At 37.3% G+C, this 22,237-nt stretch overlaps 1 protein-coding gene across 8 annotated transcripts in view; it reads right to left on the reverse strand.

Annotated features, from left to right (window-relative positions):
* Window positions 1–22,237, reverse strand: part of NARS2 (asparaginyl-tRNA synthetase 2, mitochondrial) — a 123,724-nt gene that overhangs the window by 96,112 nt on the left and 5,375 nt on the right. For 4 of the 8 annotated variants that reach the window (XR_008290517.1, XM_053203743.1, XM_015078870.3 and 1 more), the window contains exons 4-5: window positions 20,899–21,039; window positions 14,366–14,446 (exon numbers count right to left, since the gene is read on the reverse strand). Coding sequence is in view for 7 of the 8 variants with exons in the window: in XM_053203743.1 (XP_053059718.1) it covers window positions 14,366–14,446; window positions 20,899–21,039 (222 nt within the window). In the remaining variant the exon portion in view is untranslated. Of the gene's footprint in view, window positions 1–14,365; window positions 14,447–20,898; window positions 21,040–22,237 lie in introns of those variants that run through there. The other 4 variants (XM_027039878.2, XM_053203745.1, XM_053203744.1 and 1 more) reach the window with 3 other exon arrangements.

The following is a 22,237-nucleotide window of genomic DNA, read 5'->3' on the forward strand; positions in this document are numbered from 1 at the left end:
AATCTGAGGTTTCTAGTAGGAATCTTGATCATCACAATGATTAGGGAGAAGTATTGGTGTTTAGTGGGTACTATCAGTTTCAAATATTCCATGGAACATTCTTGTGAATTATGTGAATTTTGTTCTTTCAATATACTCTGAATTTTCCAGGATGCATCTTCCATGTTAATTAAGGGAAGCTTGCACTTTGGTGTAGAACTCTACACCAAGAATCATTCACTATATCACAAAACCCCATCATCATTAGCAACACATTTCATGGCTTTAGAGTCACTAATACAACATATCTATTTAAATCCTAATTTACAGCTCTCAAAGTGTGAGCAACTCTATATAATGGCTTGCCTATCTAGACTTGTCACACCACAGCATTCATACAATGAAATATGCAAATTATATTACTTTCACCTAATGTCTTCTTTATAAGGAAGCTGGGAACACTGTATTATTTTCTTTTTAAAATAAAGTGCTTAAAAGCTTCTATTATCTATACTTCAAGAGAAAAAGGGGTTATCACAACACACTTGTTATATTGCACCTTACGAAGTTAAACATCACAGCCCTAGATCACCTGCCCCTACTCCCAACCTGTTACACCACCAGTCTGAGTTCCCCTCGTTCACTACATCTACACTGGCCTTCATGGTTATTTCTTAAAAACTTTAGGCAGCTTCAGGCACAGGGCCTTTGTATTTGCTGTTCCTTCTGACTGAAGAATGTTCTTCCCCCAGGCATCAACATTACTCACTCACTCCCTCACATCCATCATATTTTTGTTTGAATATCTTCTGAGTCTTTTTCTGACCACCCAGTTTAAACCTGAATGCCCTTCCAACAACTTCCTAACCTCTTTTCCCCGACTTTAATTTATTCCACAGTACAAATCACCATCTGTTCTGATTATCCATTGCCGAATAACACAGCACTCTAAACCTCAGTGGCTTAAAATAAACATCTACTGCTATCTTTCATGATTCTGTGGGTTGCTTAGGCTCATCTGGGTGGTTCTTGCTTGGGATCTCTCATGTGGTTACAGCCAAATGGCTGCTGGGACTGAAGTCATCTGAAGGTTCAACTGGGCTAGACATCCAAGATGATTTCTTCAACCACAAGTCTGGTACCTTAGCTGGGATGGCTCCAACAGCTGGGTGCTGGCCTGGAATCTTTGTCTTTAGCTTTCCCACATGACTAGTGTGGGCTAGCTCAAAGCATGATGGTCTCATGGCAGTCAGACTTCTCATACAGATGCTGCCTTCCCCTAGAGCTGACATTCCGAAAGACCAAAGGCAGAAACTAAGGTTTTGACCTAGCTAAGGAAGCTTCATTTCTATCTTGCTTTACTGGTTACACAGAAATGGCTCAAATGAAGTGTGGGAGGGGACAACAGAAGGGTTTTAACACTGGGAAGCAGAGTACACTAGGGAGCTACCTTTTGAGACAGTCACTACAATACCTAATACACTATGTATTTTACTCACCGTGCTTCTCTTTCTACAATTATTCATCGCAGAAAGTGAAAGATAAAAATTAAGAGCAAAAATCAAAGACAGAAATATCAAAAAGAGTCACAAATTGCCTACTTTGTCCTGTGGACATCACTGACCACTCTAGCACCTAATTTCTCTTGTCAGAGAATTCTCCTAGCAGACTTACCGAACAAAATGTGAACTACATTTGACATTAAATAATTCTGTACAATTACCATATAAAATCCAATTAAATATTTAGTTATTCCATCTACAGTTTCATGTGTCAGCTTTATCTTCTGGATAAAGATTTGGGGACCAGCTCATTTTATTATTTTTTAAAAGATTTTATTTTTAAGAAATCTCTACACCCAATGTGGGGCTGGTACTCACAATCCCCAAATCAACCAAGAGTCACATGTTCCATTGACTGAGCCAGTCAGGTGCTCCCCTGCTCATTTTAATTTAAAAAACAATTTTTAATAAAAATTATCAACATGACACAATATGAAGCTGTGCTTACTAGTACATAACAGGGAAAAAAAACTGAACTAGCTAGTGAATTCTCCTAGTTGGTAGAGGCAAAAGAGTTATAGGTATAGGGGAGAAAAGGATGTTCACCATAATCACCTAGCTTTTTAAGCCTGTTTCTACATTTGATGTCGTATATTTAAGAGTTTCTCCAAAGGCAGTAGCTTTTAATATTGACTGCACCTGGTAAGCTTTAAAAACTCCCCAGGCTAGATGACATCTCAGACCAATTAATCTGGATTTCTGGGGGCACAGCCCAGGTATTCATACTTTTTTTTAAATTTTTTAGAAATGTTTTTATTTATTTTTGAGGCAGAGATAGAACATGAGCAGGGGAGGAGCAGAGAGAGAGGGAGACACAGAATCCGAAGCAGGCTCCAGGCTCTGAGCTGTGAGCACAGAGCCTGACACGGGGCTCGAACTCACAGACCATGAGACCATGACCTGAGCTGAAGTCAGATGCTTAACCGACTGAGCCACCCAGGTGTCTCATGGTATTCATACTTTTTAATGTTTCTAGGTGAATTAAACATGCAGTCAAGATTGAGAATCACTGCCTCAAATTCTCCTCTTTCCTTTACCCCCAGCAGTCAAGGAACATAAAAGAACCAGTAAAAGATTTTAATTTTTTCAAAAGAAGGCAAAAAAGGGAGGAACTTTTTTTTTAAAGAAAAAAAAAAAAGGACAGAGGCACCAAGTAAGATGTTTAAAAGAAATCCAAATGCATAAGCAATCACAATAAACATTAGTGGACTAAATTAAACAGGAAAAGGGCAAAGACTAAGTGATTTAATGTTTTCAAAAATCTAAACTATACGCTGTTTCCAAGATTACAATTTAAACATAAGACAAAATCAAAAGGTTAACAGTAAAACAATGAGTGATAGTAAAAAGCATGCCAAATACTGATCAAAACCGAGTTAGTATGGTGAAGTCAACATCAAACAAAATAGACAATGAGGCAAAAAACAGTGCTAGAATGAAAGAGGCCCACTATAAAACTGCACATTGATTTTAATCAACAAGTGGTTCTAAGTTTGTATATACCCAGTAACATAGCCTAAAGAACACATAAAGCAAAAACTATGAGAAAAAATGGAAAAAGTACCAGAGGATTTTAACATATCAGTAAATGGCAGATAAAGTATACTAAATATCAGTAAACATATTACATATCTGCATATACAATAATCTTGTTCTAATACATATATATTGAAAACTGTACCCAATAAATGAAAAATATACTTCCAAAGATAAACACAACATTTAATAATACAAAAAATATAAAGTGCCTAGGATTAAATATAAAAAGGTATTCATAATCTGTATAAAGAAAATGATTAAACTGTTTTGAAAAAGATTAAAAACTCCTAATACAGAGTGATCTATCATGTCCAGGGATAAGAATTTGATACCATAAAGATGCCAGTTTTTCCAAATTGATCTACAGAATCAGTGCTATTCCAATTAAAGGCCAGATAGAGTTCCTTTTGGGGCTTGTCCACATGACTGATTAATTTCTATGGAAGAGAAAAAGATCCAGGATAGCCAAGAAACTCCTAAGAACGGGTAGAAAGATTCTTACTACATGTTAAGATTTCTCAAATAGCTATAGCAATTGAGAGAGTGAGGTATTGGCATAGGAATATTCTGATAAACCACTGAATACAACATACAGAAACACACATATATGTGGAAACTTGATTTATGACAGAGTTGGCAACTGTGATCACAAGAAGAGAAACGAACTATTCAATAAACAGTGCTGAAACAGTTATCCATTAAAAAAAACCGGGACTCTTACATCATATTCAAAACTCAATTCCAGGTAGATTAAAGACATATGTATAATGCACAAGCTATAAAATTTTTAGGAGACAATAAAAGATTTCTTTAAAAAACTTTTTTTAAATGTTTATTTATTTTTGAGAGAGACAGAGTGCAAGTGGGAGAGGGGACAGAAAGAGAGACAGAATCAGAAGCAGGCTCTAGGCTCCGAACTGTCACCACTGAGCCCGAAACAGGGCTCAAACTCACAAACCGTGAGATCATGACCTAAGCTGAAGTTGGATGCTTAACCGACTGAGCCACTCAGGCATCCCAATAAAAGATTTCTTAAGCAAGATACAAAAGCACAGACCATAAAGGAAATGACTGAAGCTTGACTAAATTCAAATTAAGAACTGTTTATCAAAAGATACTATAAAGAAAGAGAAAATGCAAGCCAGAAACTGAGATAAAATATCTGCAACAATACACTCAACAAAGGGTAAATATTATCCAGAATATAAAAACACTGATATGAAAAGACAACACAATAGAAAATATTATAGAAAAAGAAATGAGTGGCCAATAACCATAAGAAAACATTCCCAACCTCAATATTTATCAGAGAAAATGACATCAAGATCCCATTTTACATCCTTGAGATTGGTGAAATTTTAGAAGACTAAAAATATCAGGTGTTGGCAAGGATGTGGAACAGCACACCCTACTGGTGGGAGTTTGAATACATTCTTCTCTTTCAGTAAAAATCTGGATTTATGTAGCAAAACTGAAACTATAAACATGCACTTCCACTATTTCGTAAATACTCTTGAAGGCATATTGGAATCACCCGGAGAGCTTTAAAAAATACTAATGCTTAAATCTTATTTCCCAGAGATTTGGATTGAATTGAAATATACAGAGGGGAAAAAAAAAACCACACCAAAAACAAAAACCCAACTTATCACAGAATAGAATGATTCCATTTGTATTAAGTTGAAAACCATGCAAAAAGAAACAATATTTTGCCTACAAGCACACCCATGTGGTAAAAATATTTTTTTTATTTATTACTTTTTAAAGTTTATTTATTTTGAGAGAAAGCAGGAGCAGGAGAGGGATAGGTGGGGAGCGGAGAGGGAGGGAGGGAGAGAGGGAGAGGGAGAGGGAGAGAGGGAGGGGGAGAGAGAGAGAGAGAGAGAGAGAGAGAGAGAGAGAGAGAGAGAGAGAGAGAGAGAATCCCAAGCAGGCTCCAGTTATCAGTGCCTAATGCAGGGCTCAATCTCACTAACTGTGAGAACATGACCTGAACTTAAAAGACTCAGCTAGCCAGGCATCCCTAAAACTATTTTAATGTTTGTTTATTTTTGAGAAAGAGAGAGAGCAAGCACAAGCAAGAGCGGGGGAGGGGCAGAAAAAGGGGAAAACAGGATCCGAAGTGGGCTCTGCACTGACAGCAGCCAGCCCAACATGGGGCTTGATCACAAACTGTGAGATCATCACCTGAGCTGAAGTTGACACTTAACTGACTAAATCACCCAGGCACCCCTAAAACTTTTTTTTTTTAAAGCACAGGAAAACAAACATAAAATTGGCACAGTAGGAAAAGGGAGGGAGATGGAATGGGAAAGGCACAAAATGAGGGATCAAAGGTACTAACAATGTTCTATTTCTTAAGTTCAGTAACGGGTACAGGTATATGCTTTACACTGCCTACATAGCTTGCATTATTTGATATCTACATGATATTTAATAAAATGGATTAAGAATTACTCATAGGTTACTTATACAAAAACAAACAGTACTTAAAGCTCTTGTCAACCATAGGTTATCAGTAAATGTTGTTATTCTTCTTCCCCAAGGAAAATAAAAGGCTGTCTGGGAAGAATGGCCAAAAAGAAAAGGCAAGGATACTTTATTTTAGTGTGGTGCTCAGCCCTTAACAGTAGTCTGCTACCTCATGAAGAATCTTTAACTTCAAAACTTTAAAGTTTTGGTATCTTTCTCAAAAGCCAATTTCAGCAGTCAATGTGATGTGTACAAACAGCATTTACTTGACTGCCAAACAGTTCTTGTTTAAACTACAACTCTGTCCCTTAACTGTGCGGTCTTTGGTAAGCTGTTTTTTTTGTTTTGTTTTGTTTTGTTTTTAAATCTGAGCCTGGTTTCCTCATGTAAAAAAGAAAGAGAACTTACTCTACAAATATTTATGGAGCACCTACCACGTGCCAGAGAATGTACCAGGTATTATACAATAATGTACAAGAAACACACGGTATTTGTTCTCCCAAAGGCAAACAAATTCCTACTTCAAAAGGTTGCTGAAAAGATGATATAATATAAAGGAACTTGACATGGTGCCTGAAATATACTTGGTATTCAATAAATGTTATTTCTCTTTCTTTTTCTGCCTGGATTACTTAAAGCTAATAAAATGGGATTAGTCCTTTTAGAAAGCCTGTCTAGTGGTCTAACATTACAAAAAACACCAATGAAATAACATACATACAATCAAGTACTATAAAAGTATTAGTTGACTTAACATACTGTACAAAACATTAGATGTTATTAGTTTGATCTATCATCAGGGTAAAATACTGGCATCTGAATCAAAGTAAAACTATTTTAAAATTATGAACCCAAGCATAACTGGATTCAGATTTCACAGTGTTTTTATATTCTTAATGATTTGACTTAAAATGTATCCTTGTAACATCTGCAATTTTCTTTTAATATGTCTGGCTTTCAAAGTCACATTATTTTGGTGGCATTTATTATTCTGGATTTTGTTTTTCCCATTTAAAAATGTCTTGCAAATTCATTTGCTGAGAAGCAAAACGGAAATAGCTTTGTAAGTCAAACAGCACTAACTAGCACAGTAGTTTTCACAAGAAAGGAGGATTAACAAATATTTACAAGATGAATCAAATAGTGCAATTTTAGTCCAGTTGTGTGGCTGATGAGATTAGATCATTTTAAGAACGTACTCTACTTGGTGGATGCCGTAGGATGGAAGAAATAGCTCAGTCTTCCGAATGAGACCTAGTAGCAGCAGGCTGTATGGGCTCACAGTCTGAGGGATTTTTCTTTTTTTTTTAAACCATGCGTTGATTCACAAAATCCTCACTTCACAGTGGAAACAGCAAAAACACAGTATCAAGTCAGTGCTCTTCTCAATGCCCCAGAAAGCAGATTTGCTTCTCTTAATCTACTGTGATATTTTCTTTCTTCTCTTTAATTAGTTTCATTGAAAAAGTAATGTATCTGGTTAAAATTGGAAAAGAAAAGTTAAAAAAATTTGGTAATACACTGACAGATGATTCATAAGAAATAGCACCCACGCATATTGCTGACAGAAATAAAGGCTGGTACAAACTCTCAAGAGAAAACGAGAACAGTGACTGCCTAGGGCAAGGAGAACTGGGTAGCTGAGAGTCAGGAGTGGAAGGGAAACTAATTTTTTACACACCCTTTGTCACTTGTGAACAACGTAACTTTTACATATTTTTGTTGTTGTTGTTTTTAAGTAATACAAGCAGATGATTAAAAATTCAAAGCACACAAAACAGTAGGCCCCGGGCCTGGGGCAAACACTAGTATGTATGTCTCTTATCTATTTTCCTAGATATGTGTTGTAGGCATTTTTCACATGGCAGAAACTGGATGCCCCTAGCAGAAATGAACATTCTCGACAAAGAAGAAAAGGATTAATCTTAAAGCTGAAAGTTCTGCAAAGCTAAAAGCGCCCACAGAAAATATTCAGCAAAACAAGTATCCTGGGTGCCTGGGTGGCTCAGTTGGTTAAGCGTCCAACTCTTGATCTCGGCTCAGGTCATGATCTCACAATTGGTAAGTCTGAGCCTCACGATGGGCTCTGCGCGGACAGTGTGAAGCCGGCTTGAATTCTCTCTCTCTCTCTCTCTCTCTCTCTCTGCTTCCCCAATTCTCCCCAATTCTCTCTCTCAAAATAGATAAATAAACTTAAAAAAAAAAAAAAAGCCCAAGTATCCAAATGTCCCACCAATGTCAGGTAGCGTGGAGGACACAATTCTTCCCCATAAGAAGTTTACAATCTACAAGAGGAAACAAAACAGGTGTAAAAAAAACCCAGTAAAGAACAACTGAATGTCAAAATAGGCTATACAGCAACTGAACACTATTTGGAAGAAGGAAAAGCTTCATGTTAGATGAAAAAGTTGTTCTGAAAAGAGGTTGGACCTGGGTTAGCCCTCATACCATCTTGAAGGTTTAAAAGAAACAGGTAAGAGTATTAAAAAAGTGCAAACATCAAGCAGAACCAAAATGATGTGTGTCATAAATGACTTAGCCATAAAAACATAAAAGAAGTAAAATTTCTGAGGTCCAGTAACTTACGGTTACCATTTCTAGAATGCACAACAGTTTGGAAAAGAGAAAGTTTTGTTTATTAAGTTTTGCATATTATTATCTTATTAAGTTTGCATATGAACTTTTATTTTTGAAAAGCAGTTTTAAGTTTTCATATGTGTCACTTAATCCTTACAACTTATAAGCATAGTGTCAATCACATTTTACAAGTGAGAAAACTGAGGATTGTGGTGGTAAAAAGTAGTTCAAAGTAACAAGTCTTTTTTCCTCCTTTTTAACTCTCACCTTTGGCATGACAGAGGGGTAGTTGCGCAGACCCACTCCTCAGTGAAACTGATGAAAGCTATAAAATAAAAAATAAAAAACACACCTTACCCTCACCTCAGCCATTCAAAGTCTCTGGGAATGGTCCTAAGGACATATTGCAAATGAAGAAACATCTATTCAAGAAAATCTACCAAAACTTGGTAAGGACAAGTGGTGTTTGAATGACAACCCACTCCCCCTCCCTTCCCCATCACAGCTCAGCATGACAGAAACTCCACTCCAGATAGATAAAACAGCCAATGAAAGAAGGCTTTTTTAAACCTCAGCTCCCAGCTGGAGGACTACCTTAGGAGGAGGGACAGCATGCCAGCATTTCTCACCTTCTCCACAGCTACCTACTGCTGAAGCTAAGTTCTGGGTGAATGTGGCCAAGAGGTAGGGTCTCCCTTCTTCTGCCCAGTCCCTGCTGATCAGAAGGAGGCTCGGCCTTGGGGAAGGCACTAAGAATACTGGGCCCCGATTCTCTTGCCCAGCCTCACAAGGTGTGGGTTCCACACTTGGAGAGGCAAGCCGAGGAGACGTGGGGCTGCCACCCACTCCGTGGAGCTCGGTTGCTATATTGGCATGTCACTTAGAGAGAAGTGTCCATTGTCCCTGCCTCCAGTACCACAGCCTGGTTCAGGGATTTTGCCCAGGGATAGAAGCAGGCTATAAAAGCACTTTCAATTCTTTTTTAAAGAAACCAACTTCATTTGCAACAGAGTATGGAGAAGTTCAAACCTAAGTGTACTCTTAAAAAATGCTTGTGCTAAAAGGCTAATGCTAGCTATGGACAGATTCACTGGAGACAAAGACTAAACTGCAAACCTGAGAGATCGCAGGGAGGAGACTTTGTGGGCTCAGGATACATTCAAACACTGACTTTTGGAAGTACACCTTTAAAGGGGCCTGAATTTGACTGGATCAGTCTGTGAAGCAATTTATGCTCCGGAATATTGTTGAAAACAATAGTGCAATCACCTGGAATTGGTGGAGTTTAACAGCTGGGTGTGCTATGGGAAAGAGATGGCCAGAGAGTCCAGCCAGAATCAATGCCATCTCTGGGAGATTATGGGCATACCAAGGCTGTGCCACCCAGGGGCAACATCAGAGGCTTCATTCACACTGCTGGAGAAATGGAGGGAATAGACTTGTTTGTAGAATAGAAAAAGAACTCCTATACTCAACAACAAAAAGACAAATAAGCTAATTAAAAAATTGAAAAAAGACTTAAGTAGACACTTCTCCAAAGATATACAAATGACCAACAGGCACATGAAAAGATGCTCAACATTCTTTGTCATTAAGGAAGTGCAAATCAAACCCACAAAGAGATACTGCATCCATTAGAATGGCTATAATCAGAAACTGAAAATTACAAGCATTGGCGATGATGCAGTGAAACTGGAACCCTCACACACTGCTGCTGGGAATATAATATGGTGCGGCCACTGTGGAAAATTAATTTGGCAGTTTCTCAAAGAGTTAAACATAGAATAGTCATATGACCCAGCAGTTCTACTCCTTGGTATATACTCAGAAGAACCGAAAACAAGTGTTCAAACAAAAACTTGTACACAAATATTCAGAGCAGCATTATCAATAACATCCAAAGGTAGACACAACCTAACATCTACCAGTGAATAAATGGTTGAACAAAATATGGTATTTCCATACAGTATAATATGACTTAGTAATAAAAAGAAATGAAATTCAGATACATGCTACAACAGAAGCCAGACACAAAAGGCCACATATTGTATGATTCCATTTGTACGAAATTCCAGAACAAGAAATCCATAGAGTGAAAAAGTAGATTAGAGGTTACTAGGGGGAGAGGGGAATCAAGAGCTTCTGCCACAGAGCTTCTGTCGGAGTGATGAAGAAGTTTTAAGAAATAGATAGTAGTAACGGTTGTATAGCACTGTAAACAGAACTAATGGTATTGAATTGTACACTTAAAAATGGTTAAAATGGTAAATTTTATGTTACATGTATTACCACACACACAAACACAAAAGCAAACCAATCTAATGCCAAACTTCAATATACAGTGTAAGATGCAGCATGAAAATCTTAGTATGAGACTCCCCACAGTATGAGATTCAGCTATGAAATTACACATCTTCTTGGGTTTCACTTAATAGGCTTACACTTTCAGTTCATTCTTAGCTTTAAAAAGTATTTAAATGTGTAATTTCTAGGCTTGAATAATATTCCTATTATATGAAGTATTACTTTTAGATTTTCTCAGCCTAATTTAATTTCACAATGTGTGACCATTTATCTATCACGCTTTGGCATAACAGAATTGTAATTTTAAAAACTTAAATGTGAATTACACATTTACATATAAATTGCAAATGGTCAAAAGCAAAAAGCAAACAATGAAATACAACTTCATACCCTCTGGGTATGGCTATGTTTAAGAAACAAAAAAACAAAAACAGAAGGGCAATAATAAGGGTTGGCAAAGATGTGGAGAAACTGGAACCCCATGCATTGTGGGTCGTAACGTACGATGGTGTAGTCACTTTGGAAAATGGTTTGGCAGCTTCTCAAAATATTAAACACAGGATTACCATATGACTCAGCAATTCCACCCAAGAGACATGAAATCATATGTTCATCGAAATGTTTTCACAAATGTTCATAGTAGCATTATTCATAACAGCCAGAAGGTAGAAACAACCCAAATACCAAACAACTGCCAAATGGATAAACATAATGTTGTACATCTACACAACAGTATACTAGTTGAATGTGAAAGGGAATGAAGTACCGATAAATGCTACAGCATGAATGAACTTCAAAAACTTCATGCTAAGTGAAAAAAAAGCCAGAAATGTTATATGATTCCATTTACATGAAATGTTCCCCAAAAGACAAATCTATAGAGAGCAGTTTAGTCGTTCCCTAAGCTGGGGGTGGGAATGCGAAGGGACTGCTAATGGGTACCAGGTTTCACTTTGGGGTGATGAAAAGGCCTAAAATTAGATTGTAGTAACTGATGGCTGCACAATCTGGTGAATATACTAAAAACCATGGAACTGTATGTTTTAAGTGGGTAAATTTTATGGTATGTAAACTATATCTCAATAAAGTTCTTTTAAAAATCTGCTCCATCTTTTCATTCCTATAGCTATCCAAGTTTATTTTCTATCATTTACCAATATGAACCTTCTAATTTGTCCACCCAGAGTCCAAGGAAAACCCCACACTCAATTACTTGACTCTGCTCACAGTGTTCCCCTATGAGGAATATTCTCCCTAGGTTACACTCAAGTCACGAATTCATTTTGAAGATTTTCCTGACCAAGTCAATCCTCATGGACCTAATTTTCCTCTAGATTCCATGCCACTTGTAATTGGTAACACTGTAACCTCAAATACATACATAAAGCAGTTTCATCTTAGAGAATGAACAGCTAATTTTTGTCATAATCTCTAATTCTTGGCTTTAATCTTTTACCTTCTCAGGGACGAACTAGCATCTTGAACACAGGTGGTACAAATGTCTGCTGACTAACATACACATGCCTTGAATGCAACTTCCTCCATATGTGTTCAGTAGTACCAAAACCTTAACAAATATCCAAAGTCTTAAAGCAGGAAACAGAAGTGAAGAAAAAGGAACTAAAATGCTGGGACATGCTATCACTTCTCAAGAGTGTATTAGAGAAGCATGCGTTCCTATAGTGCATTTCAAGGTGGCCATTTACTATTGTCCTCAAACTTGGGTGTGGACTAGGCATCCTTAACTTTAAATAGTTACTAACACTTCATTGTTGTCACAGTAAAAAAGAGCACTCTTAAAGAGAAGGAAGAATTTAAATATGCAACTCTACTTCCTCCTAACAGTGGGGTGCCAAGATTCAAACCCCAGTGCCTTTACATGCAGTCGGAAGAAATTAACACAATGACCCTTGGAATTAGTACTGAACAGAGGTGTCTGAGGCGGGAATAAGAAGGAATACTGCTTTCAGAGGACAGAGGGGCAGCAGGGGCAGAAGACAAGTCTTAAACACCAAACTTCTAAAAGCAACAAAGACAGCAGGTCATAGCAGAGAAGCCACCAATTGCTGAAACCTGATCTAAAGCCTGACTGCAGGGCCTACAAAATTTCAGAGCATTTCTTTCTGGTATCCTGTATAGGCAAGTCTAATTCCACTATATGAAATTCTTTAACCTGGCCCTGAAATGACACAAACACTGAACACTTCTCATTTGTTTAGCTTCAGAAATATCTATCTTTCCCTTCTCCTGTATTTATACTTATCTGGTAGCTTGCCTTATATTGTTTAAAAGCCAAAACACACAGACTATAATCATTCAGACTTGCTTATGGAATTTCCCTGGTAGCAAAGCAGTTATCTTCAAATGTATCATTATTTCAGTTTATTACAGATTTTTTTTACTTGTTTAATTTGGGTCTCTTTAATAATTGCCTTCTTATTTGTAAAGACTCCTTTAAATTATACCTTTCTTTCCCTGTCATTTGGTTTTTAATATTCGGTTGCTTAGAATAAGGGACTATGACATGTAGTTAAGGTGGGTAACTCTTCTTCACTTCAGTATTCAGAAGACTATTAAGGTGTGGAGAAAATACACAACATAAATGCTTAAAGAGAATGTTTTTCATAATGTAGGTATTGTTCTTTTATCATTTGCTACCTTTTTTGAACTCATATTTATAGATGCTAACACTACCAGTTTAAATGTTCAATGAAGAACTTTTATTTTGCGTTTTTGCAAAAACTATCAAGATTTCTTCAAACTATGTATGAATACAGACAGCATTTGATTATCATTTTGAATAATGCCTTCAACACATCAGGACAACTTCTCCCAGTGAATACTTTGTTCAATAATAAGAGAAAGCACCATTATCAAGAGTCAGGATGTTCAGAACTAGAGCAGAACAATTATATACAGGTCTTGCCATTTAATGGAATCACCCAGATGTATAGATAAGAATTCTGGCTTCTTAGAGATAAAGAAATCACTGAATAAATGAAAGAAATACAAAAAGCACCACTTATCAACATAATTTCTCTTTGTGTATTATTGTATTACTGGCCAATGATTTTAAACAGGCTGTGAAATTGGTAAATGAATGACTTTCAACTGCCTACAAGTAAAAAAAAAACAACAAAACTGGTAACTTTCAAATAATGTGCAACAAGGGCAAGCTGACAATGCCTGGCATATACCAGGAGCTCAAAAAATTACTGCTGAACAAAGAATTAAAATTGGAGCATTCATGGGGTACCTGGGTGGCTTGGTTATTAGTTAAGCGTTCAACTTCAGCTCAGGTCATGATCTCCCACTTCGTGGGTTTGAGTCCTGCGTCTGGTTCTGTGCTGACAGTGCAGAGCCTGTTTGGGATTCCCCCTTTCTGCCCCCCCCCCCCCGATTCGTGCTTTCTCTATCTCTCAAAATAAATGAATAAACTCTAAAAGATAATAAAAAAAAAATGAGAGGCTTAATGAAGCATACGTGAGGTATACATTTCTCATGAAAACATGTTTTTAAAAGACTTTGGAGAAGAAAATATCCACATGTATACTTTCTTATTTTATCTTTTAAAATATGACTCATATCCAAAAATATTAACTAGGGCTTAACATGCACAAAAGGGATCTTAAAATCTTTATTAATCTCTTCAGGGTTTTCTAGTTCACCAATTCATAGTTGTAGAAGGAAAGCAAATGAAGTACTAAATTAAAGACCCATTCCTTTGAGTCACAATGCAAGTAAGATAGCCAGTAGGACAGGAAATCAGAGAGGTTTGAATTTTCTATGTATGTTTTTTAAGGATTACTACTGACAACATTTCAGGTTCTAGTCATGGTCTATCCATACAACTCTTATTAAATTTAAAGCAAACCCTCAAAAGAACAATATTGAAGAGCAACCTATCCTTCCAGATGAGAAGCACAACTTACTTCAACTTGGAACAGTTCTCCAGCCCCTTCACAGTCATTGGATGTGATTATTGGAGTATGAATATGGACAAAGCCACTGTCCTGGAAAAAAAGAAAACCCACTTTTTTTTCAGTACATGTGTACATGAAACAACTCTATTATACTATTAAAAGAGCACTAAGAGATTGCCATATCAAATCCCTAACCCCCCAAATTTAACTATTGAGATATCAAGCTGAGGGTTCCACAGCTTGCACACAGTTGTACACAGTTGTACACAGCAGCACAAAGAATTTTAAATCAAAAACTGACTTAGACATTACCTAATCCAGTATCACTTCAAAACAGCATCAGAAACTGAGGCCCAGAGAGATTTAATGAAAAATTCACATATCTAGTCAGTGGCAGAGAGAGCCAGGAGTGGAACCTAGGCCTGCAGGGTCTCTCTGGTGCTGTTTTTTCTTCCCACTTCTCTAGCACACTAGTAGTGATTTAACATACACACACACACACTTAAGGCTAATGCATAATAATGCTGCCTGTATTGCTAAGGTACTACAAATGATCAATATGAAGTGCAGCTATTTTGGAATGAGACCTCTAATTGTCACAAACCACCAAAAAGGAGAAAAATTAAAGTTGACAAATAGGGATTGGAGAAATACATGGCAAAAAAGGCAGAAATGATTTTTAGGAAGTCTGTCATTAAATTGATGGCACAGCACACTACACATGGCACAGGCATTGCACTTCCTTTCCCTCAAAGATTCTGAGCAGCAAATCCATCCATTACTGAGGCGCCAATTGCAATTCTTCCGCTCCAACGTCTGAACTATTTCCATTAGTGAACCACAAAAGCTGTTTGCTAGTTGGATTGAAATAACCCAGCAACTTCAAGGTTATGCTTCTTTCATTTTGACTATGGATGTAGGCAAAAGGTTACATTCCGTGTAAATGTTGCAGGTGGGCGTGGAGGTAGCACAAGTGAACATATGCTGCAGAGGCAGAATAGTACGTGTTTCACACAAAAATTTGGGTCTTGAAATCAATACAATAAATTCATACATACACATTTAATCTCTGCTAAATTCTGTGTATCACTGGTGTAATGTAAAATGCCTCTAGTGCATCACACTAGGGGCCTCCCAAATTTGCCCCTTCCTTCCTAAAAAAGGTTGAATTCAAGTATCCTTGCTATGATACAAAGTGCCCAGTTAACTTGTCTTAGGATGTAGAATGATTAAATAAATATTCACACTATAAATTAGGAGTCTCAGAAAATATTCAAATAGGTACTTAAACTGGGAGCCATGTGCCTAGAGGTGCCACACAAAGCACATTATAGACAATGAATGAAATATAATCAATAACATTACTGCATAAAATTTTTATCTCCTAGGAACCAAGAATTATGGACATGAATCATTTATTCCACATGAATGCAGGCAACTATGAGCAGGAGTGCAGTAAACAAAGAAAGGAAGTGAAAAATCCAAAGGAAACGAGGGTGGTGAGAGGGAGGGGGGGAGGGAGGAGAAAATTTAACGGCTAAATGTAATTGCCAAAGTTAGAACTGGTCAATTGCCACAAGAAACAAAACTGCAAATCTTATGAAAATTACCATATGGGTTTTTTTTTTTTTTTAAATCACTCAAGTTGTGGGAATTATTCTTAATACTCAATTAACACTAAACCTTTCAAAAGGTGTCACCAGCTTAAGTCTAATACTGCTAGAAGGCTTATATCAAAGTATATAACATTACCACCAAAAGCTATGAAGAGAGGCCAAAGGAAAAATAACAAAGCACTGAGAACAAAATCCAAAACAGAGAAAGTAGATAGGGAAGTGGAAAAATGAAAAGGAAGAAAAATAATAAGGAGTCAGAGGAGTACTGTCTGCCTCCACCAGGGTAACAGTTGTCAAGTATTTATCCCATCCTGCACAAGGGGGTTCCTAACTAGAGATAGGAAGGCCAGACAAGGGGCCAAAAATAAAAGCACGCACTTACCCAATTTTTCTGATTCCACACACCACCTCTAAATATCTAAATATTTTTGACAGATACACATTCTAGAACCAGATATTTTATATGGCACTGAGTATCTAAAAATTACAAAATTCACATACTAAGGCCCTTGCATATCAAACACTCACAGACTGTATTTATCTTTCACATTCACACAAAGTATCATTATTTAATTACAATCAACAACAAAAAATGACAAAAACTGTCAGCCACTGGCAACCAAAAATGACAGCAAGAAGACAAAAAAAAAACTTCCATAAAAAGCAGTCACAAGAACTCGAAGACACAGTAGTCTGGGGTCATTCAACAGAGGGGCAAAGAATACACCCTGGCAGGCTTTTAAGGCATATCCGTCTAGAGGAGGGAAAAATCTGATACTCAAAGGAAGAACCTTGACTCATCAAGAAAGGACAAACTCTTTAATGGCTCAATTTAGGAAGCAAGGAAATATGTAACACACTTTAGGATAACCTCCACTGGAAATTGGAAAAAAAAGGTAGTACCTAAAGAGATAATCCTGTTATTTGAGAAACTTAGCTCTTCTAAATAACTCATTCCTTGAGGTTTCTCCATACCCAAGTTTTGGTGCATAGCAAATGTGTCAATTTTATGCACAAACCAAGTCATACACAAAACACGTTTGATCACTTGAACCAACAACTGAATTTCTAGAGTGCCTGGGTGGTTCAGTCATTTAAGCTCCTGACTCTTGGTTTCAGCTCAGGTCATGATCTCGTGGTTGGTGAGTTCAAGCCCTGCATCCAGCTCTGCACTGACAGCATGGAGACTGCTTGGGATTCTCTCTCTCTCTCCCTCTCTGCTCCTCTCCCACGCACATGTGTTCTCAAAATAAATAAACTTAAAAAAAAATTAACTTTCTAATCTAAAAATATTAGGAAAAAACAGAAACTAAAATAGTCCCTCTTAAGTTAAGATACTTTAAGTTACGAAATTTTTACTTAGAAACTAAAACATAGAGTTTTAAGTCTCAACATCTTTTAGGATGCCTAAAGTAGTGAATTATAGTCCAAAGTACTAAATAACATGTAAGTATTATTTAATGTGCCTTAGTACTCTGTGATTTCAATCCAATCCCAACTGTTCCACATACAAGTGGGTAACATTATAGAATTATCAGAATTATATTTTCTAAGGCTTCATAATTAAAAAGTGAATTTATAATACTCAAAATTACCTACCTTTATAACTATAACCAATAGTGCTAAAATTCATTATTTTCAACCAGTTAAAATGTTACTTTGTTTTTTTTATTTCAAAATTTCCCAGCTGATTTTTAAGTTGTTTACATATTTATAGAAGCCTCAAGTAGGAAGTATATACAGAAAGTAGGTAAAGCTCACTTGTCAGTGGACTGCCAATACCACCACCTAGTGGCCAGAAATCTATAAAACCTTCAGTATTGAAGCAGGGTGGCTTTATCCACTGTTTAAAGCCATATGGGGAAAAAAAAACATTTTTAGATCTGAACAAATTTTGTTTGTGTGGTTCAAGCACTACTAAAAAGCCATATGGAAGTTGCACAGAAAGTTTATGGAGCATATGGAAATGCACCCTTTCAAACTATAATGGGATGATATAGTATAATGTGATTATTTTTGTTTATTCAAAACTATATGCTTTAAAGCCATGATGCTCTTTAGCTGTTTCACCAGAAATTTGCTCTAAAGGAACTTTTCAAAGAGCAAGAACTCTCATGGTAAACTACGGTTGGGCTGGCCCTGCATGAATTTGGATGCAGTCCAAAGAAGGGGTATGATGTTAGACAATCTCTGCAGATGAACTGGATCTGGAGAAGTGGCATAGGAAGAGCTCCAGAACCACTCAGAATAACACTGAACCTCATGTGCCGGGCCATTCCTTGCCTTTGGGGTCCTCTCATCCACATGTGGGGAGGATCCCTTCACCTCATCAACTTACCAACTATATTCCACTGTGGCTTTCCTGGGTAGGGGGAAATGGCTGACAAGCAAAGCTAAAAACGACAAAATACCTTTAGTTGTACATCAATCTACTTGATTAATACCAATAACTCTTAGGGCGCCTGGGTGGCTCGGTCAGTTAAGCGTCCGACGTCGGCTCAGGTCATGATCTTGTGCTTTACGAGTTCGAGTCCCACGTCGGGTTCTGTACTAACAGCTCAGAGCCTGAAGCCTGCTTCAGATTTGGTGTCTCCCTCTCTCTCTCTGTACCCCCCCTGCTTGCACTCAGTCTGTCTCTCTCTCAAAAATAAATAAAAACATTAAAAATATATATATAAAGAAAAAAATACCAATAACTTTCAAATCAGTGCTTACTATGTATAAAATATGCCTATGACCAAGATGGAGAAACAGGGACCAGATTTACCCTCCCCCTTGAAACAACCAAAAAAACCCACCAAAAACAAAAATAAAGCCCCCACAAGCAAACCACATGAAAGGCTGGTTTTTAAGATGATGGATTCAGACAACAAAAGAGAGTGATCCCTGAGATAGGAAACAAACTTAGCAAATCCTATCAGTAGCCCTGCTTACCACCTTGAGATTATCCAGGCCATAGCAGGAAGAGGGGGAGAAATAAAGTGGAGCCCAGGAGACCTCTTGAGTTCAGGAGACAGAGCTGAGAGTGTGAAGGGACAAAAGTGGCTAGAATTCATAGGACAGAGTATCAGAGAGGAGAGAGCAGCACAGAGAACTCCAAGGATGTACAGAGGGTCACTCTAGAGTGTCAGGTAGAGGGATGACGGACACATCCATGTGGGGAAACTGTCAAAGGCCAAGGAAAGAACCATCCAGAAAGATTAGAGGAAACAGTGCCTGGTGCTCACATGTGGCTGGTTAATTAGCCCTAGACTGAGCACTGTTCCAGACCCATTTACCAAATCATAAAAGACCCAATAGGATCAAAGAGTTTTCAAGTAGCTTAACCACACACCAGAACAAAATTTAAGAAGCTTTATAAATATCCAACATGGTAAAATTCACAATGTCTGTGGCATCTAACCAAAGATTAGCAGGTATGCCAAGAGGCAAGAAATCATAAATTGTAATGAAGAGACTAATGAATCAATCAAAGCTGACTCATAACTGACAGACATGATAGAATTAGGACATAAAATAGATACCAAATAGCTACTAAAAACATAAATATTTTTAATTAAAACCGTATTGTGGGGGCACCTAGGTGGCTCAGTCAGTTGAGCATCTGATTCTTGACTTCAGCTCAGGTCATGATCCCAGGATCATGGGATAGAGCCCTGTGTCAGGCTCGGTGCTGAGTGTGAAGCCTGCTTAAGATTCTCTTTCTCTCTCCCTCTGCCCCTCTCCCCTGCCCGTGCTCGCTCTCTCTCTGTCTCAAAAAATAAAAAATAAATTAAAAGAAGAAAGTAAATGTAAAATAAAAATTAATATATGTTTAAAAAATGCATAAAACTGCCCTGTATATGTTTTTTTTTTTTTTAATTTTTTTTTATGTTTATTTTTGAGAGACAAAGAGACAGAGCATGAGTGGGGGAGGAGCAGAGAGAGAGGGAGACACAGAATCCAAAGCAGGGTCCCGGCTCTGAGCTATCAGCACAGAGCCCGACACAGGGCTCGAACCCACACTGTGAGATCATGACCTGAGCCGAAGTTGGACACTCAACCGACTGAGCCACCCAGGCGCCTCTGCCCTGCATATATTTTAAAAGTTAAACAGAGACATGCAATATATTTTTTCCAAAAGGCCCAAATCAAACATAGAGATATGAAACCTACAATGTGAGATGAAAAATGCACTGGATTGGAGTAACAACAAATTAGTCATTATAAAAGGAAAGATCAAGAAGCTAGAAGGGCAGAAACTACCTTCCAAAAAAAACACACAGGGAAAAAGAAATTAAAAAAAAAAAGAAAAGAACGTCACTGAGCTATGGAAGTATCAAGTGGCCTAATATATGGACAACAGAAGTCTCCAAAGGCAGGAAGTAACATAAAAAATATTTGAAGAAATAATGGATGAAAAACTTAATGAAAATTAAAACCCATAGATCCAAGAAATTCAACAAGGTCTAAACACAAGGAACAAAGAAAACTGCGCCAGCACATCATAATCTAACTGCTTAAAACCAGTGATAAAGAGAAATTAAAAAAAAATTTTTTTTAACGTTTATTTATTTTTGGGACAGAGAGAGACAGAGCATGAACGGGGAGGGGCAGAGAGAGAGGGAGACACAGAATCGGAAGCAGGCTCCAGGCTCTGAGCCGTCAGCCCAGAGCCTGACGCGGGGCTCGAACTCACGGACCGTGAGATCGTGACCTGAGCCGAAGTCGGACGCTCAACCGACTGAGCCACCCAGGCGCCCCGAGAAATTTTTAAATCAAAGAAAAAAAGTACCACACAAGTAAAGGGTGCTTGGAATAAACACTGTAACTAACAAAACGTTCAGGATAACACTCCAGGGTTACAATCATTCAATTTCTCCACAAGAAAGAACAGCTAGAAAGAAAAAAGAAAAAGAGTAGCTAGAAGCACACCAAGCACCTCACCTTAAAGAAAGAGTGAATAGCAGCTGTGGCTTCACTGCGAATCCTCAGTATGGAACCCAGAGCATTAGTCCTGCACCTGAGGTGGGGATACTGTCTCAGATACTCCAGAGGATGCCTCTCTTTATATTTAAGAGGAAAAGCCTGCCAATAAATGGAAAAAACAAATTGAAAGCTAAGACATATGTTCTATAAAATCAGTTTCCAGAATATTTGTTAAATAGTAATGCTTTGTAACAAAATTAAAAGCTTTCTTTCCCTATTTCTTAATATAAGTGAACATGGTCCAATTAACTACAAGTTAATTGAATGGTGAGGTAGGAATCAGAGACGTGGTTTTGAATCCAGCTCTACTACTTGTTAGGCATGGAACCTTGGGCAAAATTAGTATTGCTGAGTCTAATCTGTTACTTATCAAATTTCTATCCATTAGCTTATATCGGTCACCACTTACAAATACAGAGATTAGGATATAATTATGCAAAAACAGTCCACTGTTTGGCACATAGGAGTTCAGAATATTGTAGATATTAAAGACTGTTTTCTACAGCTGTGTACACACAGCTGGCATTCAATTTTAAAATCACCCAAATGTCTTGAAAGCCCACAATCATTTATAATCAATTGGCACTGTTTTTCACTGTTTATCAACAAGTCTAAGAACATGAGGGAGGGTCAACAGCCTTCTGTCACTAGCAGAGTAGTGTACATTTCAAAAATTTCAAATTATGACTCTATGTAGAAATATTCCACCCTGTGAACATTCATGTTACAAGATTTAGAAGATAAAAACAAACTGTTCTAAACTTGTTCTAAAGAACAAAACCAAAGTTTCAATAAAAAAGATAGCAGAGAAACTATTTTAAATAAAAAAGCCAAACTGGTAGCTTATTACATATAGTCTTATCTATTTCTTTTAGTGCACATGCTAATTTATTTCATAATAGAAATAAGCACCATACCTACTGAAGTCAAAATATGACCACATTAATAGGTGTCTGGGGACTGCCTAGGGACCAGAATTCCCTAATGTCTGAATACTTACAAAATGACACTGAAATTAAGGGGAAGAGAAGGTGAGTGACAACCACAGAAGCCAAGAGAGAACGGCTTAAAAAGAGTAACACACATGACGCATTTTAATAATCATACACCCCTCTAAAAAAAGCAAAAACAAAAATGGTTACCATCTCCATTCCTCTCTGAATTCCAAATTATTTTTCACAGTCTACTTTTCAGAAACCTTAAAACCTGATTCCTGATTTTACATGTCAATTAGTATTTATTAGTATTATTAGAATTTCTTGGAAAACTATTCAGAAGGACATTTTTCAAAAAGGTG

This window comes from Acinonyx jubatus, chromosome D1 (assembly GCF_027475565.1).
Source record: "Acinonyx jubatus isolate Ajub_Pintada_27869175 chromosome D1, VMU_Ajub_asm_v1.0, whole genome shotgun sequence".
In the NCBI taxonomy this organism is placed as follows: Eukaryota; Metazoa; Chordata; class Mammalia; order Carnivora; family Felidae; genus Acinonyx; species Acinonyx jubatus.